Source organism: Python bivittatus, unplaced genomic scaffold (assembly GCF_059951505.1).
Source record: "Python bivittatus isolate LINGU-HERP-01145 unplaced genomic scaffold, Pbiv_v1 ctg000980_np1212, whole genome shotgun sequence".
Lineage (NCBI taxonomy): Eukaryota > Metazoa > Chordata > Lepidosauria > Squamata > Pythonidae > Python > Python bivittatus.
The window spans coordinates 22,696,513-22,724,504 of NW_028277125.1; the positions used below are offsets into that span (position 1 = coordinate 22,696,513).

Genomic DNA, 27,992 nt, shown 5'->3' on the forward strand with positions numbered 1-27,992 from the left:
CTTTCCCCTACGGCACGTTTTTTGACATCAGCTTACAGCTTTTTACTTTAAGAGCTAAACTTCATCACCTCTGAGGATTATAAAGGACCAACAAAGAAACAAGGAAAGGAGAAATTATTGTGGTTTGTTTTCTTGGCTGGAATCTTTTGCTCTCTGGGACTTAACATTAATGCTTCTTTTAACAGTGTGAGCTGGGCATTACTTGGGTGCATCCTAAGCAGACATACAGAAAGGAAAAACAATCTATACAGTCCAAGAATAAACTTGGTAGAGAAGATGAGCGATCTACTGTGGAGCTAGCAATGTTTTCATCGGATGAGAACTCAAAGAATCTGTGAGAAGGTAAAGTAACAGCTACCCCAGCTATCCCAACCATTCTGGCAACCATGTCAGTCACCCGTAGTAATGTTTCATTAAATGAGACAAGCTACCCAAACCAGGGAATTATGGATATACCCAAAGATCAAAAATCTTTGAACCTTTTTATTTTTTGCTTGACTTTTGTCATCACATGCATCACCCTCCTGGGTGGCATCTATTCATTAGTGTCCCTGCTGAGAATGCAGAACAAAAGTACTGTTTCAATGCTTGCAACTTCCCTGAGTGTGGATGATCTGATTAGCGTGGTACCAGCAACAATTTTTATGCTCAAGCCTTGGTTGAATGAGATGCTTCCCCAAACCTTGTGTACCACTTCAGCGCTACTATTCTTATTTCAGGGCTTCTCCAGCAACTTGATGGGGTCCCTTGTAGTTTCCTATAACTTCTACAGCCTCAACAAAATGGGAGCCAGCCAAGGGGCCACCAAGAGGCCAGTGAGCATGATATGGGCTGTTCTCACTATCTGGATTGTCTGTTTGCTGATTTGTATTTTGCCTTTATGTGGCTGGGGCACCTATGCTCCCACCGCCTGGGGATGCTTTATTGACTGCTCCAGTTCGTACATCTTGTTTCTCTTTATAATCTACTCATTGTGTTTCTGTCTCCTAATTGTGCTCTCCATTCCTCTTATTTATCAGTTGCTGTGTTCAGATGAGCAACAGCACTTTTATGATGATTATCATCAAATCACTGGAGGACATTTTTCTCCTGGGGTACCTCGATTTGACAGTCACACATCATCTCTTCCTTCAGAAGACACTGTGAATAAAACCTTGAAGCACTGTCAGAACTTTGACCCAGTAACCAGACAAAGTCCAGATGACCGCTGTCACTTGGACCATTATGGCACACGAAATGTGCCTCCTAACAACCGGAACGTCACTGTGGAATTTGCTCAGAAACGCTTCTCGCTAATTCTGGCTCTGACCAAAGTCATTCTTTGGCTCCCAATGATGGTAAAAAAAAACCTGCCCAAGTTTCTTTTCTTTATCTCTAAGGGTTTAGTTAAGCAGGATCTGATGATATTTGGAATTGGGAGCAACAGAACAGAGCAAATGAAGCTGTGTTTTGTGTCCAATTTGAAAACTTGCATCCTGTATTTAAAACATCGGTTAATCAAGATTTTTTTAAAGAGTTACTGTGTCATTTGCTTTGTATCTTCATATTCTGTTGGACTATCAGTTTGGCTGCTGTTTAAATGTATTCCTCATCTATTCAATCAGTTGGGTACATTACTGTAATTTCAATTGAATTTATGTTTCTAATATGGCTTATCTAGTGATCAGGAACTCAAAATGCACAACATCCCATATCAGTGTATTCTTAAGGAAATGAGTAAGGTTTTAATTACTTTTCAAATGATTGAAATTTGTTTTGCTAAATGTAAAAATTGTTTGTTATAGTCAGATACAGCAAGATTCCAAACAACTATTTTATGGCTCTAGTTTAATGCTGGCATAAGTGTTCCACAGATACATCTTGCTGAATGATTCCAAGAAAAAAACCTAGATGGGATAGGCCAAGGTCTTCTGCTTGATGCAATTCAGTTGGCATTAGGTTGCTTGTTTTAGCATCTGCCAAAATTTCCTTGCTTTGTTTATGAGCTGCAAGGCACACCTTTTGGTGGTGAATTGCCTGTAGCTATGAAATTGAAAGGTATTGCACAAGAGACTGAACCTATTTCCTTATTTTCTATTTCCTTTTTTTAAAAAAAAATCAGAATTACTGAGAACTGCCTTGATGTATATGTTAGTACAGATTGCAGATAGGGCAATGTTTACATGTGATTTTTTTTTTTTTTTTGGTCATGTTTGTCTCACACCCCATTCAATGCTCCATTGTATTTGTGAATCTCGCCTTTGCACATGGGGAGTCATATTGGACATCTCTTGTTTCTTGTTTCTTCAGAGCCCTTTTCTACTCCCAAATTCACTGATGCAAACTTTAACTTTTATCATCAATTTGGTCAAAGACTGAAAATCTTGTGTACTCTTTCCTGGAAGTAAGCCCTATTAAACACTGCAGGATTTACTTCAGAGGAAACCCATACACTCTCCCTTCCAGTAATCAGAGCTGCATTTGCTCACATTCTTCCCTTGTAACACTCCTCTAGCAATCCTCCCTTTGCCCTTACTGATGAAATCTAAATTGTAAGATCCATGGGGCAAGGACTTGCTTCTTTATTTATGGACCTCTGTATAATGAAAGCACTGTGCAAATAATCTATCAACATGATCTTCTCAAGGGTACCTTTCCACCTCCCAGCAATAACTCAAATGGCCCTTTATTAATAGCTCAGGGTTGAAGCTACTTCTCTGCTACAGAACAGGCATCAATATTTATTGTTTCACTTGAAGCAACTGGCACTCTGAGAGACACAGATGGGACTTGTATTAGAACATTTGCTTTTCGACATCTGTCAAGATTCAAAGACACACAAAGCTCAGCTGAGACAAATTCCAGAAGAACAGGAATGTTTATCTGCCGTATCTCAAATCCCTTAGAGACCAAATGGCTTTGGATGCCTTTTCATAGGCAGCGGAGACTGCTTGTTGTTGAATGCATTATTTTGCAATGGCCCTGTAAACATATTATCAACCAGTTACCTGTATAAGGTACTGGATGAGCCTGACAATGAAATAAAATGTTCACCATCATGCCCAGGACCTCATGGACCACAGGCCCTCCAAAACTGGGCCTTAGCCTTACAAAAAGCAGACCAGGGACATCTGTGCCCATGGATGTGTTTGAGTAAGGCAAGCGCGATGATAGAATGTGTGCAATTTTGAGCTTGGCCACTTTTGGCTTTGGCTCTGCCTACCATAATATGTGGACTATAGAAGATGATCCCCAAGTAAATGAGGCTGTTGGGAAGAAAAGGCTCACTTCTACTTTAGACATATGTAGGATTGCAAAGTATGGTAGACTATGCTAAGTAGAAGTCAGTTCTGCTTGAACTCAGTGGTGTTTATTTGTGAGTAGACACGTTTAGGAGAATTCTGCTCATCTGTCTAGATCATGTTCTTGTTTTTTTATGATGCCAGTACAGTATTTGAATCAGGAGAAGCCTATGCAGCAAGCATTTATGAGAGGGAGTATAACATGTGTTATCACTTTCGTTCAAGCCAACTGACAGCTGTTTCATTTCTTTGGAATACCTCTCTCTTTCAGATACAAATGGTTGTTCAATACACAGTTGGGTTTCAAAATCTTTCCTTTGAGATATTCAGCTTCCTGCTAACTTTACTAGCTGTCACTGTCACTCCGATGTTTGTCTTGTCAGAGCACTGGAGTCACCTGCCTTGTGGCTGCATCATCAATTGCAGAAAGAACATCTATACAGTGTCATCAGAGAAAAGCAAGGGTAAGTAGGAAGGATGGGGAGAGAGGTGACACTGCCTCTTCCACAGGGGCATTATCAACTTCTCCTGTCAGACAGCGCAGATCCAAGGGGATGTAAAGTCCATAGTTTTGCATCATTTTAAACATTTTTCACTAGGACACTCCCTTTGGAGGTCTCATCCACTCATCTGACCCATTTTAAAATACAGACCCCAATGTGCCATTGAAAGATAAATGTGGTCCTCTGGCTGACAAAAATTCAGCATCCACTATATAAAATATGTCCAAATAAGAAAAAAGATGCTACGGTTTTACAGTCTTTTTCTTCAAAGTTAATGGCATTTCACATGGTTTTATTTTTCCTCTCCATGTCTCATTTTATGTGATAAGCATGTTCTTTTGTGCACCATAATGTATCAACTAGGGATGTGAGGGTTTAATCCATGGCAATTTCCTTAACCCTCAGTTACATTTTGGAACTGGGTTCGGGTTGCCATGATTAGATAATTCAGCTCATTAATCAAAAAACAATTTATATGACTCTAAACATATAGATAATCAATCTAACCAATCAGACCATCAGCCATTTATGGTGCCTTATTATACATAAAGCTATTTTTTTCCCTGACTCTATTTACAAGGAGGGAGGGGTGTCAGATCCTTGGCAATTTATTATATGAGGTCATAGGTTGCACAGGACTATGTTTTATTTTCATTTTATCTGAACTGAGAATTCCTAAATGATGCTGAAGAAGAAGAAAAAAACTATAGTTGAAATAGCACATAGATGCCTTTCATAGACTCAACAAAAAATGGATCCTGTTTAGAATCCTACCAAGGTGCATTTCCCAATATTTTTTGACTAATGGACACAGTTGAAATTTTCAGAGCCTATTGTGGTAACAAATTATATCCATGTGAGTGTGGCCAAACACAAAATATCCATGAAGGGAAGTGAAAGTGCCTCTATACATGAAGTGAGGCAACTAAAAATAATATGTATGCATTCTGTTTGAACTACTAGTTTCTGCTTCACTACCCATTGTACCAGAAGCAAAGTAATATGGTTTAGAAATGAGAAACCTGGGTGGGTAACTGAATAAAATGAAATATGCTTATGGGACAGTAAGACAGGATATAAATTGTAAAATTTAAATTAAACCAACTTAAATTAAATTAAATTCTAAGATGGAACCTGAGCTCAAAAGTCAAATTATATATTTCTCAAAAAAACCTGATGAAGTATTTATTTCATAGAAGGCAAACAAGTAATGCTCAGAAAAATAAGCACATTTTTATTTATTTATTTATTATTAAATTTGTATTTATTTATTATTAAATTTGTATGCCGCCCATCTCCCCCAGTGGGTGACTCTGGTGGATTACAATTAAAATCAGAAACCCCATCAACAATTAAAAATCGCCCCATAAATACTAAATAAATAATCCATTAAAAATCAAATCTAAACAACAAACCCTGTACATAAATACTAAAAACATTCAAGATGATGGGGGGGAGGGGCAAGGTCAATCACCCCACAAGCCACCTCCACTGGTGCGAGCCCCCATCTGGCCCCCAGGCCTTCTGGCACAGCCAGGATTTCACCCCTTTCCTGAAGGCCATGAGAGTGGGGGCACACCGGACCTCAGGAGACAGATTGTTCCATAGGGCGGGGGCCATAGCAGAAAAGTCCCTCTGCCTAGACCCCACCAGTCAAAATTCCTTGACCGGTGGGGTCTGCAACATGCCCCTTCTGCTGGACTGAGTGAGGCGGGCTGAAGTAACCGGGGCGAAATGGCTCCTCAGATAACCTGGTCCTACATACTACAAACACACATGCAGACCAAAGAATCAATGCCATATACACACTAGAAAATTAAAATAAGCAGGCAAAACATGAGTACTATACATAAAACCAGGCAAAATGCACAACATACCAAAGTAAACATTTCTATCACCCCCACCCCTTCTAGACATTTAGGGTGCTCCTTCCTGTCTACTAGTGCAACTTTATCTCCTTTATTGGATATGTTTCATAAGATTAATAACTAGAAACAAGGATGACATTGGTGGTAGATACTCTGTATGTATGTATTTATTTAATTCAGTTTAGGCACCACTTGATTCCAAACTGACTCTCAGTAGCTCACAATATAATAAACCATATAAAAACAATATAAAGCAAAACAAAGTGGGATCTGGTCGCTCTATACAAAAACATAGACATCAATATGTCAATCATACCTGAAATATTCTTTTTTTAAAAATTGACAAGTTCTACCCCCAATCGTCTATATCTGAAAGGAGAAATATTAGTTTTGCCCCTATTTCATCTGATAGGAAATTGAGATTAAGTTTTCAATCTTTTTAAAGTTTGGCCTAATTTTAAAGATAGATAGATAGATAGATAGATAGATAGATAGATAGATAGATAGATAGATAGATAGATAGATATCACTTGTCCATGTCACATGTGCTTAAGCACACTGATTACTGTGTTGCATTAAATATTAATATATATTTATTTATATATGATCTTTCCCTAATAAACAAAATTGTAAATATAGCTTAACCTATGAATGATTTTAGTTTCGACGTAATTATTTTTCTTGCATTCAGTTTTCTGAGATGCAACTATCTTCTTTTTATATGAAACTTTCCCATATACATGTCCATATGCTGCTTGGAATAAACTTTTGGAACTCAAAGCTAAGATAATTGTTCACTTCCTGCTTGGCCTATTGCAACAACCTCTGCATGGGTGTGCCCTTGCAGACAATCAGGAAACTACAGCTGGTCCAGAATGTAGTGATTCAATTGGTTGAAAGCCAAGTTCACTTGAACATATCTGTACTAAGAGACCCCTACTAAGAGTAAGAGGCTACAAGTTGATTTCTAACTTCAGAGTGTTGGCTACCACCTTTAAAGCTCTGCATGGGTCAGAGCCATGCTGGGTATCTGCAGAACTGCCTTCTCCAAATTGGGCAGGTTTTGGCCTGCCCAATGAGATCTAGTGGGAAGGACACCCTTGGAGTCCCATCCTTCAAGCTGTGTTACCTTCAAATACCAAGATGGCATTCCTTTTTTGTTGCTGCCCCTCTCTTCCAGAACAGGGTTGCACCCACGGTCAGATCAGCACTAACCCATCAGGACTGAGAAAAGCTGATAAGATTATCTGGTTATTTTAGAAAGCCTTTGGGGACAGGTAAAATGAGGATCCCTAACCTTGCAGTAGAGGTTTGGTGGTTATTGAGAATGAATAACAATAACAATAACAGCAACAACTTATATCCTGGGATGATACCTTTAACACCATCAAACAACACCTGCCTACCCAGTTCCTTGGGAAGGACTTGATAGGTGGACAAAAATGCCAAATCCATCTGGCTGACTGTGCGAATAATAGTAATAGTAATAGTAACAGTAATAGTAATAGTTTTAATTATTATTACTTCTTGTCTAGTTTATATTTAATGCTTTATATTACTGCTCTTATTCCAATAATTCCATTATTCTGTAGCATATAAATTTGGTAGCATATAAATCACAACAAATAAATGAACAAACTACAGACGCTAGTAGTCTCCCAGCATTACAGCCATTTGTGCTGTATCAGTGCCTAAACTGGCAGAGCACATCATTTTGTTTTCAGAGAAATCCGTGGCAGATTTCTTTTACACCCTTATTGTCTAAATAATCTCTTCTCCAGCCTCAAAACAACCTGCTAGCCAGCCCAGGTCTTTAAATACTGATGAAATACAGTAACATTAGTTAACAGCAATTCCACTGACTACTTTGGCAGCTGTATTATAAACCAGTCAAAGTTTCCAATTGCCTATGCGGGCAACCCCCATACAGTACATTCCAGGAGTTATGAAGCACAATTTTATTCACAATTCACACCAAAAGCAAAATAGATCTGAATAGAGCGAATCTTTTCTCTCTGAATAGAGGCATCTTCTGGATCTTCTAGAGCTTGCTTCCCAACAGCTGTGTTTGCTTTGTGTCAAGAAACAAAGTGTTACACCTACTGCATATTTCTGGCTCTGATAAAATATTTGCAGAAGGAAATCTGCAGCAGATGGTAATCCAACAATTACCTAACAATTTAAACCTGAACTTTTCCTCTCATTTTGTTTAAGCTAAAGGTTATTCCTTCCCCCTCCCCCAGAACAAAATATTTACCCTGGGTTTATGGCCTCGTGCAGAATTAAATAGTTAAAAGTACAATCAGTATATCCAACACCAGCAACCCACTGGTTTAAAACCTTTTATTTTTATAACTAACTTTGCTGGAAACTACAACTTCCTTTTGTTTCTAGCGTATTCTGCTACAAAGGATAGAAATAGCAAGCAGCAATAGGAATAGGCAACCTGGTGCCCTTTAGAAGTTTAGAAATCTAATTCCAATCAGATGCAGTTAAGATAGCCAATGAGAGGGGACTGTGAGAACTGCAGCTTAAAACACCTGGGGGGACCAGAATCCCTACCACTGATTTAAGCCTTGATTCCAGAATCAAAACAATCAAGGAGTACAACTTATTTGCAGAAGTTGGCAGATTTGGAATCCTGAGAACATGTAATAGGAGCTCTCACAAGATGGCTACTAAGGTGTGTGCAACTATCCATAAAACATTCCTTCCATTCTGTATATCTGGATCACCCTACAATTCCTTATTTAACTTAGCCTTTTCTTTTTCTGGGCAGGTAGGTACAGCTCCAGAGTATTAGTCGCAGCCCCTTGTCATTTTGATTTTGTAAGAATACCTACTGTGTAGGATCTATCTGAGGTTGGAAACATTCTGATAAATACAAATAATGTTAGAGGCTGACACTTAAGCAGCTTATTGTTTACATTGTTTAAGTCCTTAAATATGATTGTGTGTGAGAGAGTGTGTTTTCAAGACAGTGCTGACTCCTGGCCACTGCCTGGACAAGTCCCTGCAGTTTTCTTGGCAAGATTTCAGAAGTGGTTTGCCATTGCCTGCTTTCTATGGCTGAGAGAGAGTGATTGGTCTAAGACCACCCAGCTGACTTTGTGCTTAAGGCAGGACTAGAACTCACAGTCTCCTGGTTTCTAGTCTGATGCCTTAACCACTAGACCAAACTGATTACTTAAAATAATATTTTAAGCAGCTGGATTGAATGGAAGTTTTTATGAGCTCCTGAGTAGAAGGTTTCTCATTTACTCTATGGACTAAGCTATTGCAGGACTGAGGTCTTTTTTTCCTTCTTCTTCTTTTTTCCATGGAGGAGGGAAATGAGACATCAGCCATAAACTAATACTATTATTAGTAATAATTGCATAGGCCCCAGTTTAACATCAGAAACTACGCATATGAAAATATAGGTCCAGCTCTGGGACTCAAGCATTTATGCAGCTCCAGTTGGTGGCTTTTACTCTTACTTCTAAAGAGATGGTTTTTATGTTCATTGTTCTTCCTGAATCACTACATAAAACAAATATGAAGAATTCAATTACAGGTAGTCCTCGACTTATGGCCATAATTGGGACTGGAATTTCCATCGCTAAGCGATGCAGTGATAAAGCGAGACATCACTTGTTGTTTAGTCGTTAAGTCGTGTCCGACTCTTCGTGACCCCATGAACCATATTGCGCCAGGCCTTCCTGTCCTTCACTGCCTCCCTGAGTTTGCTCAGTTTCATGCTCATTGCTTCAGTGATGCTATCTAACCATCTCATCCTCTGCCGTCCTCTTCTCCTTTTGCCTTCAATCTTTCCCAGCATCAGGGTCTTCTCCAAAGAGATCTCTCTTCGCATTAGGTGGCCAAAATATCTGAGCTTGAGCTTCATTATCGATCCTTCCAATGAGCAATCAGGGTTGATTTCCTTTAAGATTGACTGGTTTGACCTCCTAGCAGTCCAGGGAACTCTTAAGAGTCTTCTCCAGCACCACAGTTCAAAGGCATCAATTCTTCGGCGCTCGGCCTTTTTTATGGTCCAGCTCTCACAGCCATACATTACTACTGGAAAAACCATAGCTTTGACTATGCGGATCTTTGTCGGCAAGGTGACGTCTCTGCTTTTTAATATGCTATCTAGGCTTGCCATAGCTTTCCTCCCAAGGAGCAAGCGTCTTTTAATTTCATGGCTGCAGTCTCCGTCTGCGGTGATCTTGGAGCCCAAATAAATGAAGTCTGTTACTGCTTCCATTTCTACCCCTTCTATTTGCCAGGAATTGATGGGTCCAGATGCCATGATCTTAGTTTTTTTAATGTTGAGTTTCAAGCCAGCTTTTGCACTCTCCTCTTTCACCCTCATCAAGAGGCTCTTTAGTTCTTCTTCACTTTCTGCCATTAGGGTGGTATCGTCCGCATATCTGAGGTTGTTGATGATTCTCCCTGCAATCTTAATTCCGGCTTGTGATTCTTCCAGCCTGGCATTTCTCATGATGTACTCTGCATATAGGTTAAATAAGCAGGGTGACAGTATACAGCCTTGTCGTACACCTTTCCCTATTTTGAACCAATCGGTTGTTCCATGACCGGTTCTAACTGTTGCTTCTTGGCCCGCATACAGATTTCTCAGGAGACAGGTAAGGTGGTCTGGTATTCCCATCTCTTTAAGAATTTGCCACAGTTTGTTGTGATCCACACAATCAAAGGCTTTTGCATAGTCAATGAAGCAGAAGTAGATATTTTTCTGGAACTCTCGTGCTTTCTCCATGATCCAGCGAATGTTGGCGATTTGATCTCTAGTTCCTCTGCCTCTTCGAAACCCAGCTTGTACATCCGGTAGTTCTCGGTTCATATATTGCTGAAGCCTAGCTTGTAGGATTTTGAGCATAACCTTGCTAGCATGTGAAATGAGTGCAATTGTGCGATAGTTTGAGCATTCTTTGGCGTTGCCCTTCTTTGGAATTGGAACGTAAACTGACCTTTTCCAATCCCGTGGCCACTGTTGCGTTTTCCAAACTTGCTGGCATATTGAGTGCAGCACTTTAACACCATCATCTTTTAGTATTTTAAATAACTCAGCTGGAATCCTGTCATCTCCACTAGCTTTGTTGTTAGCAATGCTTCCTAAGGCCCACTTGACTTCACTCTCTAGGATGTCTGGCTCAAGGTCAGTGATCACACCAGCGTGGACATCAGGGACATTAAGATCTTTCTTGTATAGTTCTTCTGTGTATTCTTGCCACCTCTTCTTAATCTCTTCTGCTTCTGTTAGGTCCCTGCCTTTTTGTCCTTTATCATGCCCATCTTTGCACTAAACGTTCCTTTCATATCTCCAATTTTCTTGAAGAGATCTCTAGTCTTCCCCATTCTATTGTTTTCCTCAATTTCTTTGCATTGTTCATTTAAGAAGGCCTTCTTATCTCTCCTGGCTATTCTCTGGAAATCTGCATTCAGCTGCTTATATCTTTCCCTTTCACCCTTGCTTTTCGCATTCCTTCTTTCCACAGCTATTTGTAAAGCCTCATCAGACAGCCATTTTGCTTTCTTGCATTTCTTTTTCTTTGGGATGGTTTTAGTTGCTGCCTCCTGTACAATGTTACGGACCTCCGTCCATAGTTCTTCAGGCACTCTGTCTACCAAATCTAATCCTCTAAATCTATTCATCACCTTCACTGTGTACTCACAAGGAATATGATCTAAGTCATACCTGAGTGGTCTAGTGGTTTTCCCTACATTCTTCAATTTAAGCCTAAATTTTGCAGTAAGAAGCTCATGATCTGAGCCACAGTCAGCTCCTGGTCTTGTTTTTGCTGTCTGTATAGAGCTTCTCCATCTTTGGCTGCAAAGTATATAATCAATCTGGTTTCGGTATTGACCATCTGGTGATGTCCATGTGTAGAGTCGTCTCTTGTGTTGTTGGAAAAGAGTGTTTGCTATGACTAGCTTGTTCTCTTGACAGAACTCTATTAGCCTTTGCCCTGCTTCATTTTGTACTCCAAGGCCAAATTTGCCTGTTATTCCGATTACTCCTTGACTCCCTACTTTAGCATTCCAATCCCCTATGATGAAAAGGACATCTTTTTGGTGCTAGTTCTAGAAGGTGTTGTAGGTCTTCATAGAAGCGGTCAACTTCAGCTTCTTCAGCATCAGTGGTTGGGGCATAGACTTGGATGACTGTGATATTGAATGGTTTGCCTTGGATATGCACTGAGATCATTCTGTCGTTTTTGAGGTTGTACCCCATTACTGCCTTTCCCACTCTCTTATTCACTATGAGTGCAACTCCATTTCTTCTAAGGGTTTCTTGCCCACAGTAGTAGATATAATGGTCACCCGAATTAAATTCACCCATTCCCGTCCATTTCAGTTCGCTGATTCCCAAGATGTCGACGTTCAATCTTGTCATCTCATGTTTGACCACATCCAGCTTGCCTTGGTTCATAGATCTTACATTCCAGGTACCTAGACAATATTGTTCTTTACAGCATCGGACCTTCTTTTCGCTTCCAGATACATCCACAGCTGAACGTCCTTTCGGCTTTGGCCCAGCCACTTCACTCTTTCTGGAGCTACTTGGAAATGCCCTCCGCTCTTCCCCAGTAGCATATTGGACACCTTCCGACCTGAGGGGCTCATCTTCCGGCATCATATCTTTTAGCCTTTTAACATTGTCCATGGGGTTTTCTTGGCAAGGATACTGGAGTGGGTTGCCATTTCCTTCTCCAGTGGACCACATTTTGTCAGAACTCTCTGTCATGACCTGTCCGTCTTGGGTGGCCCTGCACGGTATAGCTCATGGCTTCACTGAGTTACGCAAGCCCCTTCGCCACGACAAGGCAGTGATCCATGAAGGGGGAGACATCACTAAGCGATAGCAATCCTGGCACTTCCCATTATGCTTGTTAAGTGAATCACCAGTCATTAGCCGAGCTATTCAGGGCTTGGTCCCTCCCAGCCTTGAGCCTCAGTAAGGTAAGGGACTGCCTCCAATTCCCCCCATCCACCCCCTATCTCTGTCCTTTTGGCTGCCCTGCACCCTGTCTTGTAGGGGAGCAAGCAGTCCCTCCTTTGCTTGCTCCCTCACATGCACCAGTGCCTTCCTTCCTTCCTTCACTCACTTGCATGCACCAACATCCTCCTTCCCCCTTCGCTTGCTTGTACTAGTGCCATCCTTCCCTCTTTCCGTTACTTGAGAACTCTCTAGGGGTGCTTCCAGCATGCATTCTGAAGCTCACATTGGAAGCTGCTGGCCATTCATGAGGCTTTCTTCTTCCTCCTGCAAAGCTCCAGAGCTGCAGTGCAGCACGAAGGGTGCACAGTGCATGCAAGCAAGTGATGAGGGAAGGAAGGCACTGGTGCATGTGAGTGAGCGAAGGAGGGAAGGAGGCCATGGTGCATGCATGTGAGTAAAGAAGGGATGGAGGGTGGAGTGCATGAAGAAAGGACAGGGTGGGTGGGGGAGATTTACCCAAATGACTTGTGACCTCCCCTGCTGGCTTGCCCATTGACTTTGCTTGTGGGAAGCTGGCAGGGGAGGTTGCAAATGGCAATCATGTGATCTCAGGGTGCTTGGCAACCAGTCGTAAGTGCGAATGGGTTGCCAAGCACCAAGATTGTGATCACATGACTGTGGGGGTGCTGCAACAGCTGTAACTTTGGGGACCAGTAATAAGATCCATTTTTTCAGCACTGGTGTAACTTTGAACAGTTGCTGAATGGTCATAACTCAAGGACTACCTGTAAAACCAATTAGACAGATGAAATGTAGCAGATGGTAAATCCCAAACCAACTGCACACCAAACAACCCCTCCCAAATCAGAAAAAAATAGGCTTAAATTGGAGATATTCAGTTAGATGTTGGTTAGATGCCAATAAGTCAGTTTGATTCCTGGCAACTGCATGGACAACTGTTAAACATCTTGAAGTTCTTCCAAGAAGAATCCTACAATTTCTTTGATCCTATCCATCCATTTTATCAGTTGTCTTCCCCTTCTTTTACTTGTACCATATTTCCAAACATAATAACCCTTTTCTAATCCATCATCCACTTATACCACGTGCCCAAAGTCTATGCGTTTCTGTTTGCTGATTATCACGTCAAGGGAAAATCAGTCTTTCTCGGGTCCAGGATTCAAATCCAATAACCTTATTACAGCCACAAGGCCAGAAAACAACAATATAAAAACTAAAAAGTAAATGAATATATATATATATATATATATATATATATATATATATATCCATTTAATTCAACTGATATATATATATATATATATATATATATATATCCATTTAATTCAACTAATATATATATATATATATATATATATATATATCCATTTAATTCAACTAATATATATATATATATATATATATATATATATATATCCATTTAATTCAACTAATATATATATATATATATCAGTTGAATTAAATATAGAATATAAATGTACAGGGATAAAAGTGCAATAATAATAAAATAAAGTAACATAAGTACCAGAAAATAGATAAGTCAGATCTTCAACCACAAGTAGAATGAATAGCACATGTAGAAGCACAAAACTGGGCAACTTGGGAGAATATACTTATCAGACAAGAGGACCGACAAATAAAAGTTGTGGTCTCTGCCCCGAAAGGCCTTCAGGATGGGGTGCATGAAAGTCATCCCAGCATCCCTGTGAGAAGAACAACAGAGGAGCATATGGCTCAAAGACTCTAATGAACCATCTCCACATGGACATAGGTCCTAGTGCACTGGAGTATTCTTATAGCGTCCAATTGCATTTGCTTCACACTATCCCATGATCCAATGTTACGTGTTGTTGTAATAAGAGAAATTCCTCTTTTCAGCACTGGCACCATCCATGTCCAGACTTTCCTCCTGTTTTGGTCAGGTCTTTACCTCCTGATCTACCTATGAAAGTTCACTGTTCTTCCTCAGTAACTAGAGAAGTGCCTTCCATACTGGGAGTCTCATCACCAGGCAGCCAAATTCATGCAAATGTTTGAACTATGGCTATACTATTTTCTTGGTAACAATACAAAGTGGTTTGCCAATAACTTTTTTCAGGTTTGATTTTGGATTTCCTTCTCTTAGGTGGGTTAGCTTCCTTCATGCCTGCCTCACCCCATTGTGTATTACTCTTAACTTTACCCCCTATGTGTGTGTGTGCATGTGCGCACGTGCACATGCATGCGTGTATATGCATACAATTTTTATTTATTTATTTATTTATTTATTTATTTATTTATTTATTTATCAATCAATCAATCAAATTTGGCCACCCATCTCACAAAATGACTCTGGACAGTGTACAACACTGAATTTAAAAACAATAAATATACAAAAACATTCATTATTAAAAACTATAAAAAGCACACAAACAAGAGAAAATGATGTTGGCTGCAGTAAGGGAGCCATCGCATTACAGCCTTTAACATTATAATACTAAAATGATAGTACACATTGGACTTGTCCCACTGAAATAAAACTATATCCAAGGCCTGAAAACAAGTTGAAGAGTGAAGCATTAAACCAATAAACTAATATGCAGACAATTTTAAAAGATTAACAAATTTATAAGAATATGTCCTTTTTCAGGGTATCATTTTAAATACCAGCTCCAAGTCCAAATAGAATTTATTTACATTTTATTTCTATCACAATAGGTAATTAAATTTACTTCTAGTGTAAATTTCACAAAGTTTCAAAGGTTGTATTCCTAAGAGAAGCAAGATAAAAACTATTTTCTAATATCTGGGAAATCACTGTGTTCATGTCCTAAGAAATGTTTATTTTACATTCCAAGTGCCATGATAGTTCTGTTTTTAAGTCATAAATATATGTGCAAAATATCTTTTATTACATTTAATACAATTCTAAACACACTTCCTATAATAAGACTCATTGAATTCACTTAATCACTGTGACTGATTTCCCCTTGTGCATTCACTGCACATGATCAAATGAAGATCCACTTTTTTGGACAGTTGCCCAGTTGCTACCCTCCCTAGGAGTTAATGAATTCCTGATGCATTCATTCATTCATTCATTCATTCATTCATTCATTCATTCATTCATTCATTCATTCATTCATTCATTTATTTTTAAGCATTAAAATATATACGTTTGCCTGCTCAAGATTTTTGCCACTGGAGAATTGGCACCTCTTCTCTTCCTCTATTTCATCTCTCTATGAGGCTGCAGGGGAATGAAAAGCAAAGAGAAAGTAAAACAGAGTTCCTTGCAACCATTCTAGAACTTTTATCTGGTTGCCAGCCACAGAAAGATAGGGTTAGCCTTCTGTTAACCTTTGTTTCAGTTTGCACAGTGATGAACCAAGGGCTGTTTACAGCTAAAACTAATTCCCTCTAAGTCTGGTGCTAATGGGTTTATGGTGCTTACACAATATACTAACCTCCTCTCTGCCCCAGTTAAGTATGTTGTGCAAACACAGCCCGTGAGTTTGGCTTCATCTACTTTCATCTACCTTCACCTATTTTCTATTTTTTTGTTTAATGTTTTGAAACATTGCTTTAAAAAACATATGTTTTGATAAAATGCACTGCTAGCCCAATTATCAAAATATGGTGTACTTTTTAAAAATTACTATTAACTGTAATTTGCATTTCCCTTCTTGTTTCTAGCTATTTTAATGCAAGGATTTACTTTCTTTATTTAGCCAAAAGAAGAGGCTTTGAATTCAATTTGTCATTTCAACAAGGTTATGGAATCTATAAGATATCCCATGACAACCACCACAGTGATGGGGGCAACTCAATATCCTACCACAGCTTGCTCAACTGTGATTGTGACAATGCAAAAGGAACGCAAAGCAGCAAAATGGAGTTCAGCACCATTTCCCTGGTGGACAGCTCCACACTTAAAAATGTCGCCAATTGCAAAACCATTGACAGCACAGACTCCAGGAAAGACTTGAGCAGGGATAAATTCATAGACTGTCTGATTTCTGATAAAATGTCTCATAAAAAAGAAGAGATCAGGAATATCGAAAAGGGAACTTTTTTTGAAGGACCAGAAAGACGGCTGTCTCACGAGGAGGGCCGAAAACCAGAACTCTCTGACTGGGAGTGGTGCAGAAGTAAGTCGGAAAGGACACCTCGACAGGTAGTGTGTAATTTAGTACTGAATTTTTTTATATTTAAGATGCATAATTTAAGGCCTCTTTAAAACCCTTGAGTGTGACCCCAGAGAACTTTCAAAACTTTCCGATAAAGTACAGTTTTTAAAATGAAACAAAGGAAGGATTCTATTAAGTATAGGGGGAATAACCATAACAATTATATTTACTTAATTTCATACAGCTTAAATGAAAATAAATCAAATTTAGTTATTGTCCTTGACCCACCCACTTCTTTGTCCTGGCCCTGCCTACTTTGGGGAGTGTGCCATTTGAAGGAAAAGTGTTGTTGGCAGCAAAAAGTTGCACACACCTCATTTGTTTGCAAGTGTAATAAGTGCTGAGAATTTGACAGTGTGGTTGGTTCTAAGCCTTTCAAGTGATAACAGTGCCCTTGCTGCTCAGGTTTGTAAGAAACATAACCATTTCCTAAATTACAACTCAGTCAAGGCAATATACTTCAGCATAGTAAAATGCATTCCTATGTATTTCACTAGAAAATAGTAAACCACCGATACTACTGTAATCTATTTTGGCAGTTAAGATGCAAATTGAGAGAGTAGTTCTATATGAATTACTTCTGATTTTATTCAGATATAAGGTAGGGATTCAAAGAAGGCATGATTCAATCTGAATGTGTGGTTTGAGACGGCAAATGTTTAATTCAAGCAGCTTCATGTTTCTGCACCTGATTCAGATAAATAAATATCTATAGGCTATAAAGGGAAGCATCAAAATACCTGCAGCTGCTCCATTTTTTTTTTAAGGAGAATACTATAACAATACCAGGAATGGTAGATCTTTTACAGCAAACTATCTTTGCCAAGTTTGGACTGAATAATTTCACTCCAATGATTTTTAAAAATATATTTCCTTTGTACCTCTCTTAAGGCAGAGGTAGCATGGGAAGGAAATGGCAGAAAAGCAGCTTCCATGTACTCTTGTGAGAAACCTGTAGAAATGTTATGCTGAACCAATGCACCAAGTGACTCCAATTTAAAAAATAAAACCTTCCAAACTTTTTCAAAAAGTATGTTCTTACTTTTCCACTTCCACTTTGATTTGCCAAGCTTGGCAAGACTCTCAATAGAGTACCTATTAACTTGCCTTAATGGTGTGGCTTTCCTGCTTCTCATTTTGGGTTTACAGGATGGCTAGACATGTTGGCATAGTTGATTAGCAAACTTAGCCTCTCATGGGAAGAATTTTGCTGGGTGCCAAGGTGGGTAGACAGCAAAGCCTCTTGACCTCTTCTGAGCAAGACTTGGCTGCTTGTCTGGCAATATTACTTAAGTAGTAGAGGTACCAGAAACAGAGCTCACAGAGAAAAGGCTGGCATAGAGAAAGTGGCATTTGTAGAGTTCATTCACCTCTGCCCCTTATGCTTAAAAGTAGTAAACATTTGGACCAATGCCTATCAATGTTAGCCTTTACTGTTCACTCTTTGAGACTTAATCCAGTCCAAATTAATTTTGAGCCAAGAGTGTTTACTGGATCTATAAGCCTTCAGCCTATAGTCCAAGTAGCTGGAACTCTCTATTAATTTATTTCCAGTTTACATTAAATCAATTTTAATATTTGCCTTGATCCCATGCACCACTCAGTCCTTGCTCTATTTCTGCACTCCAAAGTCAAATGCTGCCTTCAGTTAAAAAAAAGTTTATTCCTACTAAAGAGGATAGTCTTTAAAACAAGCAATGAGAATGAACAAGGTAGATTGTAGACTGTAGACTGGAAGAATAGGTAGAGTGGCAGAACAGAGTACACTGAACAAGATCACTCCAAATAGTGCAACTTTTTTAAAGTTTCCATTTTTTTTAACATGTACTATGGCAATAATTTTTAAAATGGACAGACACACTCTCATGCTTAAAAAGCTGTATTATCCATTAAAGCATTCCAGCCCCAGGTTTCAGAAGAAATTATTTTGGTTTATATAGTTGGACACTGTCCCATAATTTAAACTAAAAATGTGATGGCTCAGTTTCATCCATTTGACAATAATACTCTTGTTCAGGCTGACCTTTATTTGATTTACATGATGATACTTAAATGAAGTTATGTTCTGAGTGCCTTTGAGCTATTTTGTCTCATTGCTATGGCTGCTCAAACACTGCGGCAGTCCTGTAAATATCGACAACTATTAGAAGCCAATTTTTCAGCTTTTGTCTATAATGGAAAGACTCACAAACATTCAAACAAGCCACGACACCCATGCTATTGGTTTCTTTGCTTTTGTTCCAAGATCATATCACCTGCTACAGTCAACCAATGTGTTCTGTTGCATAGTTGTGGTTCTCCCACTAAAAAGCAGAATTCTATGCAAATTTTCTCAGGATGAATTGTACTAGGTTCTGTACTTAAACCCATATTGCTATAAATGTTATCACCTAAGTAACTCTTTGGATTTTGATGTATGAATGTCCTTTAGGACATCAGTTTCTACCATTTCTAACTGGCATGGTCTATTATAGGGGAGTGTCATAACTGTAGTCCAAAACATCTTGATGTTACTGGATTGCCTATTGCAACAGAGAGAACAAAGTAACTGTGATTCAGTATAAGCCAACTTCATATGATTAGAAAGCAGTTTTGGGGCTTCATGTTGTCATTTCTCTGTCCTCCCCTCTCTGCTGAATCAAAGGTTGGTTCCACTGCAGTACAATTTCTTATATAAAAAGTATGGTATTTATGCATCATAATTTGTATGCCACCCAAGTACTCATTTTATTTATTTAATTTATTTATTTAAAAGATTTGTATGGCCGCCCATCTTAAACAATTCTGGGCAGCTCACAACAGCAATAAAACCAAAAAACTATAGAACATGACCATAAAACCATAAGACCGTAGAACCTTAGAACCTTAGAACCTTAGAACCTTAGAACCTTAGAACCTTAGAACCTTAGAACCTTAGAACCTTAGAACCTTAGAACCTTAAAACCAAAACCTGGTGCCTTAAATCATCCCCTTGGGATGCCCCACAGCCAGCTCCAAATTCATCCTCATCCTTTTCTATCTATTCTATCCCAGCACTGGGCTAAAAAGACAGGTGTTGATGGCCTTCCCAAAGGTTAAAAGGGTGGGGCCTGCTGAACTGCCAGAGGCAGGGTGTTCCATAAGATAGGGGCAGCCATGGAAAAGGCATGTTTCCAAGGTCCCACTACGTGGCAGAATTTCAGGGAAGGGACCTGGAGTGTGCTTACCCTATCTGATCTGGTGGGATGGGCAGATACTCTTAGTGAGAGGTGGTCCCGCAAATAAAGGCAAATAATCAAAACAACTCATGGTAGCTTATATCCATAACATTAAAATCACAACAAAAACAGCATTATACTATATATCCTCCCCCTGTCTCACTTCCACTGAATAGAGACACTTACCTCCAATTAAGTGGTCCCATAGCCTCTGAAAGCTCTTTGGAAATATATAGTCTTAATGGCCTTCTAGAATGGCAACAGGGAAGGGACGATTCTAATCTCAGGGGGCAGGCTATTCTAGAGTGAGAGGGATACAACTATGGAGGTCTGCTTCTGAGCTCCTGCCCCTAAATATGTCAAGGGGAGGGACTTGTAGCATGCTGTATTGGGCAGCATATATGGGGTCGACAGATTCTATTTGGAAGAGATCATTCCCAAGGCAACGAATGAAGGAATGGAGTCATAAAAGGCTTTATGAATTTGGTCAGCACATTGAATTAGACCCAGAAGCCAGCTGACAACCAGTTTGGTCAGCACATTGAATTAGACCCAGAAGCCAACTGACAACCAATGTGGTTCCTTCAATATCCAGCTTATTCTACTAGAGCATCTCTCCCTCTCCCATTGCAAAGCATGCAGCTACATAGCTTCTAAATGATTTAGGAGAGCCACAGGAAGTTGGAGTTGTAATCAGACCATGAGCTGACAAGTGCATGAATTACCATGGTTAGTCCCTCTTGATCCAAAAAGATCATGACACTGTCAAAAAAGTCAGATCGATAGATCGATAGATCGATAGATCGATAGATCGATAGATAGATAGATAGATAGATAGATAGATAGATATAGATATAGATATAGATATAGATATAGATATAGATATAGATATAGATATAGATATAGATATAGATATAGATATAGATATAGATATATTAAAAAGTATTCCCAATGCCACACTCTTTTGAAATGCTAGATTTGACATCAGCAAAAGCCGGTGTAGTTCAATGGCAGCTATAACCTCTTTTGCCTTAGAGGTGAAATTTATCATTTTGGAGTCAGATCTTTAGCCTACCTGTTGTCTGCCCTTCTGCTTCCCCCTGCCTGACCATGTATTATTTTATCATGTCTCTGATTTTGATGCTTTCCAAAGCATAATTCAGGTCACTGACATCATGTCCCTGCGGTGTCTGAAGTTCAAGACTTCTGTCCGCAAGACCTGTTACTTCTGGAATCCAGGACTAACTGCTGGCCTGCCATATTTTTCCTGAACAAACCAAGAGAAAGGCAAAAACAAAAACAAATTAGAACTGACTTTTGTATTTAAGAAGCTATGGAAAAATAGCTGAAGTCTATTGGTTTTATTCATGAGTGATTTATTACTCTAGTAAATTGTACAGTATGTGACAATTTCCTTATCATCAACATTTTCTGTTTTCAGTTTTTGAGTAAATGTTGTTCTTTCTGTATTTCTGCAAACTGTTCCCCTTTTAGTGACATCACAAATGCTATCCTGTTGTTTTTCTTGAAAGCATTCTAATTAGCAGTTCACTGCAACACATTCAAGGACATGATTTTCAATAGAGCACATAGATTAAAAATGCACAATTGTGTCCAAAGATTGTTTGTTTTTCCACCCAGCAAGTGAGAAAAGCAATTCAGTATTATATTAATAATAATAATAGTAACAGGGTGTAAGTAGCCAATGTAATTTATGTCAAGCTAATAGTGTTGTCTCTTGCTAATATTGCAGTCAAAGCTGAAATTGAAGCTGGAACTAGTTCTGATTCTCAAATATTCCATACATCACAAACTTTAATTATATTTTGAGAATAGTATAGATCCACGTCATTTACAATCAACGGATTTTAATTAACTTTTAATTAAACCCACTAGGTTATCATGAAAGTCTTGGGGGAAAAAAGTACAGGGATAAGATTTGAAATTTAAATTTGATGAATCAACTTGAAGCTCTTCGTGGTGTAAAATTCCTTTAAAAACTATTTCAGCAGATAATCAAGAAGTGATTGTCAGAATCATTCATAGACAGTACTACATCCTCTTCATATTGCATTATATTAATCAAAGTCTTTCTAGAATGTGTCAGAAGGTTTGTGATCAACTAAGTACCTCTTACTATATGTGGTGAAAATGCCTATTTAATTACTTGTTTTATCTAAAAGTTTTTGAGGAAATCCAAATAATTATAGTGTCCTAATAATTAATAATTAATTATTGTCCATTTTTCTCAGAACATGGTGACATACTGCAGCACAAGATAGTAATTCAACTTTTGTTATGGGCTGCCAGATTTATTATAAGAAAACAATGGAAAAGTGACAGGGATATATATATATATATATATATATATATATATATATATATATCAGTGTTATTTAATAGAGTGTGAAGTAGCAGCAAAGAGTTTTGAAAAATACTCTCCATTTTTCACTTGTCCCCACAAAATAAATTCTAACAGAATGCCTTCATGTATATAAATATTTTTATATAAAAATAGTTAGTAAGGACCATTTCTATATGGTCCAGAGCTATGCAGTTTTCTTGTTTGTTTGTACGTTTGTTCTGCTTCTATGTATTTTCTGGTTGTTCCCACTTCTACTACCTAATCTTTCCTTGTACTTTCAACATCTGTTATGTCTGATTATTTGAAACTAAATCCACATATTTCTAAGATTACAGCAAAGACTGGACTACTTCAACTGTCCCTGTCTTATTGCCTTCCAGGCCAATATCTGTCTGTCTGTCTGTCTCTCTCCTCTTCAGGCAAATTCAAGTAATCACATGCAAGCAGAAATCTTGTGCTTATATGCATGCAGACTGATTCATTTTTACATGCTGAAAATATGCATCCATAAAAATCAAACAGTATCTCCCCTCCCTCCCTTCCATAAACTATTGCAGAGGATGTTCATGTTTCCTTTGTATGTCATGGGATCCTCAAAAGAACACCCATGAGTTCCCATGCACTAGGGCCACTGCCTTTGGTGCTTTCTATGTCCTCCAGCCCACCTGATATCTTCACAAACAAATAATATATGGAAAAATAAATGAATAGGAAGCTGGCATGTCACAAAACAAAGCACTAGCACACAGCATCTTATTTTAGTTTTCCAATAAGGCTTTGGGATTCCACAAGATCCTCACAGTCCTTCCTAGAAAATGAAAAATGGTCTATCTACAGCTCAGAGTTTTGTTTGGAAATGTGCTTTCCTGAATCTCTATGAGTTTTGTGTGTGTGTATGTTTGCCTTCTGTGAAATAGAGGTTTTGTTGCATGCTAGAAGCAGAATTTTGTGATTTAGAATTTGGGACTCAGGCTTCACTTTTCCTTTCTGCTTATGGAGTTAGGCAAGTAACTCTTACTAACCTCACCAATTTGCCTTCTAAAAAATGGACTGCAGAATCCTCTTCTGGTCAATAAGTCCTATATGTGTCCTCAGTGAACTCAAAAGGACCTGGACTACCCCTTGTTCAGCACTAACTCCAAAACCTTCAGGTTCTTGCTGAATTGAAATGGCCCACTTCTTCAGCATAACGCAATTATTCTTTGCACAAATGGACCACAGGAAAATCAGAGGATGAGAATATTTTTAGTTATCTCCTTTTTTCTGGTTGAAGGGCAGTGACAGCAATAGAAAAAATATATTTGGGTGGAAGCAGAGGCAGCAAATGGATTTCCACACGGTAACATTTCACTATTAGCACTTTCTCAGCACTGGATTAAGCAGTGCCAGTTTTTACTAAAGAAATGGGCTGTGTTACCAGCCTTTTCCTCCACCTTCTCTCGGGGTCATCTTGAACTTGCAAAATTGATGCTGTTAGTGCTCCTCTTATGATTGTTCAGCAGCATTTTTCTCTAATGGGAAAACTCATTCAGTGCATATACATTAGGCCAAATGAATTTGATTGGGCCTTGTACTCTTTTCCTTCAGAGCAGCTTTATTATACTACAGTGATTCTTCGTTTAAGTAGAGCTTTGGCAACAACAAGGTTTGATGAAAAGGAATCTTTGCTGAAATTCAGCTATTCATTACTGTGGAGGGAATGGGGCTGTCTTTGGCCTTTTTGGGGATCTTTCAGTGTGTCATACTCATTTTCATAAATTAATCTTCAGTAGACTTTTACCTGAAGCCAAATTACTCAGATAATGGCAAGGAATTCTGTACAGGACTCTTTGTTTTATGTGAATACAGGAAATAGACTACTTAGAGCACTGAGAAATATGTAGATTGAGGCCCCACATTTTAATAATTAGGAAAACAAATTTATGCAATATATTTCATCACAAAGTTTCAAATGGCAAAGTTGCAGATCCATCACATTTTGTTCACAGTTCTGGTGGTAAGGAAAAGAAAGAAAGGAAGGAAGGAAGGAAGGAAGGAAGGAAGGAAGGAAGGAAGGAAGGAAGGAAGGAAGGAAGGAAGGAAGGAAGGAAGGAAGGAAAGCAAGCAAGCAAGCAAGCATCTGATTTGTTTATTACATTTACTTATATGGGATTGCTTGCTTTCCTATGTTGAATACATAATAGTAATAATAATAATAATAATAATAATAATAATAATAATTTATTTGATATGCCACCCAACTTCCAGCAATTATACATATCTCTCCCAATGGATCATCAATTATTAAAGATATTTAAATAATTTAAATTCATAGGACTATATCCAGCATTTTAAAAAGTCATCAAAGATATAATAGCCCAGAAGTATTTTCTCTACTTAAAAAAAAAAAACACAGCAATATCTCTGTTTCACTATCTATAGTAGTCACATTTTTCAAGAGCAAGTTCATTCATATTGTTTCCATACATTTAATATATGTCATTCATATTAAATATTTCAACTCATAAAAAATCATATGATAAATATATTTTTTCAAAGATATGCATTTCTAGAGAGTTCTTCCCCTAATGTTTGTCATTTTATATGTAAAATATATGTATTTGCACATATTTTGGTACACAGATCTGGATCTGCAAACCACACTGCAGTCAGAGAATAAAAATGGAAGTATAATGGCATTTTAGCTTGTATATTAGTTCAGGAACTGTGAAATAGGACACTTTATATTAAAATATGGATCATATAATTTCAACTTATCTCTAGGAACAGCCAACGTAAGAAATAAAATTTGTCCCTGAAACGCTTTATAAACCATTGGACTACAGGTAGCACAGAAGCTTCCTATTAGGTACCACCTTCTTTGGTGTCCATAGGCTCCCCATCCACTTGGCTATTATTTTTTTTTAATATCTTAATCTAAAAACTAAACTGAACACTGAAATGCTGCAAAGCCCTAGCCTACAGCATCATCTTTATTTTCAGCAATGTCTCTGGCCCCACAAAGACCCAATAAATAAACTTAGAAAATAAAAATGGTGATTCACTGCAGCTCAGTTCTTTTCTGCAAACATGTTTCACTCCCCGGGGGGGGGGGGGGAAGAGAAGTGAAATTAACACGCTAAGGAGCAATTGTGCACACCTTGAGGAAAGGTCAGAGAGGCAGAGGAATCAAGGGAGTAGCATTCCAGAATATCTAGGGAGCATCAGATTTAGAAAAGACTAGTCCAAAAAGCTGCTTCTGAGAAACAAGACTAGTCATCTCTAAGCAAAAGCATCGGATTTTTGAAACTTGTCCACTTAGCATAGTTTCTTCATATCTTATTGTCCCACATCAACCATAGTACTAAAACAGGAGGTCCTCATGTCAGGTAGTTATATCTGTGCACTCTTTTGATGACAACAGAAGTAGGGATTCCTTTTTATTCTAACAATGTCTTCTTACCAAGATACAGAGCAATCTATCACTGAATTCTGGAGAATTAATGAGACTCTCTATTTCAGGTTTTAAAGCCTTAATTACTTCATGGTGAGAATCAGTGATTAGTTCCACTTCTGGAAAGTGCAGACACCTTTAATGGAATGAAAAAACAAAAACAAAAAAACAGTAGAGAGCAGGCCTTGAGGGGGACATAACTGTAAGCAGATGTAAATCACCAAACTGATTTTCTCTAAAATGAACATTCAAGTGTCTGAGTCGGGAAAGTGGAGATTTCTGGGAAAAAGAAAAAGAAAACAATCTTCTCCAGGCTAAAAATACCTACATATATATATACATACATACACATATACATATACATGCTCCAGGAATAAATTCTACAGTTTTTCTCCCACCTTCCCAACTCAACAGATACATGAGCTGTTGCCATGATGCCCTGGAAGGCACCTGATCTATATTGACATAATGGTTCTCTCTGACCACAATTATTTCTTACCTTAAATAATGGTGGTCTAGAACAGCTGGTAACAAAGTGACCAGAGGAGATATACCTGTAATTCTTATTTCTAAATGCTTGATATGAATGTTGTTGAACTGATTGAAAAGAGAGACGACAGGATGATCAAACTGAATAACTTTGTTGAGAGGAAATTCACTGTGAAGTCCAACACAGAACAAATTCACTTTTCAGTGAAAGAGCATTGGATAAAGTTTTTCAAGAAAGTCTCCTTGTTTACATTCCATCCCTAACAAACAAGCAGGAGTCACAGAACAAAACAGAGATCCTTTGCTTTATCACAAAATGGAAGCAATAAGAAGGGTATGTTAAGACAGAATTCCCTAATCTTTATGAAGGTAGACTGTGGACAAGTGGCTACAATGGGATGGGAAAACTTGTGCATTTACAAATTGGGTACCGTGGTACGTATGTCCAATTGCAACACTCCCATATACTAGAAGGCAAATTGGTAAAGATTGCTCCTTGTCATCTCCTCATGATGCTCACTATTTTTGCCTTTTTTTCCCCTGGGCATGTACACCCATTTCCAAACCACCCAAACCCTAGGGTGCACCCACCAACTGATTTTATACCAATGCTAAGGTGAGTTACATAAGGTCCACAGACATTTTTTGGAAATGAAATTGACACTATAGGCTGACAGTGCTTTACAGTATAACATGCTACCTTTTGTTTTTTTCTATAAAAGTTGGAGCAGAGAACCTGCTGGCTACTAAATAAAGCATCTTTGTCTCCCCCCCCCCCCCCCATTATGGTATCTGTGTTAGAGTACCCACAGGTACCTTGTATTAGGGTCTTCAGGATTAAGACATAGCTTGGGAATGGTAATGAAACTTTTCTATATATTCTTGATCAGGAATGTTCTATCCCCTATTAATCTCAGTACTATTGTTAAATTTTATATATGTCTATTCAGAAGTAGGTCTAACTGAATTTAATAGGGCTTATTCCTACATTCATATAGGATAGCAGCTCTGGACCCACTTCTCCAAGCCAATTACAGAAGATATTTAATTCTTATTCTCCAAAGTTCAGTTGTTACAAGACAAATTGATGCATAAGCCAAGCAGACTTGCAACACCTATTATATATTTTTTTTCTTTTTGAAAAAATTAATAACAAAACACTTATCATTGTCACCCATTTTAATTGCTGCAGACATGTGGCTTTGAAGGCTAAAAGCAATGGCCTATTGTCTCTTATAGTTCTCAATACAGAATGCACAAATATTCTAAAAGCAAAAAACAAAACAAAACACACACAACCTATTACTAGGAAACAATAACAGAAAAGCAGTATGAGCCCCAGACAATCAAGACCGACAAAGGTGTTGACATTTTGAATGTCATTACAATATATTAAATGAAATGGCCTCCAGTGGATTGAGCTACATATTTCAAGGTTAGGAAGAATACTTGAAATGGTGAAAAAGTACATAAGCCATGTCTTCTATCTTCCCTCAGACAATGATTTTAATTCTAAAATAGCTATGCCAATGTATTCAGAACAAAAATCTTACTATGCGTAAAATTATATCATAGATACCTAGACAGATAGAGATAATTATATACAATGTCCATATATTCTCATTTCCCATATGATCATATAGAATTTATTAGAGCAAAGGCAAGCCGTTTACGATATTCCAATCTATTACTTGCATGCAATATCAGATAAGTGTTGCATTTT

At 38.3% G+C, this 27,992-nt stretch overlaps 1 protein-coding gene across 1 annotated transcript in view; it reads left to right on the forward strand.

Moving 5' to 3' along the window:
- Nucleotides 1-386: 386 nt before the first annotated feature.
- Nucleotides 387-27,992, forward strand: part of GPR149 (G protein-coupled receptor 149) — a 38,086-nt gene continuing 10,480 nt past the window's right edge. Inside the window, exons 1-3 of the mRNA XM_088132549.1 lie at nucleotides 387-1,337; nucleotides 3,553-3,745; nucleotides 16,327-16,772. Of these exons, the coding sequence (XP_087988675.1) occupies nucleotides 387-1,337; nucleotides 3,553-3,745; nucleotides 16,327-16,772 (1,590 nt within the window). The remainder of the gene's footprint in view (nucleotides 1,338-3,552; nucleotides 3,746-16,326; nucleotides 16,773-27,992) is intronic.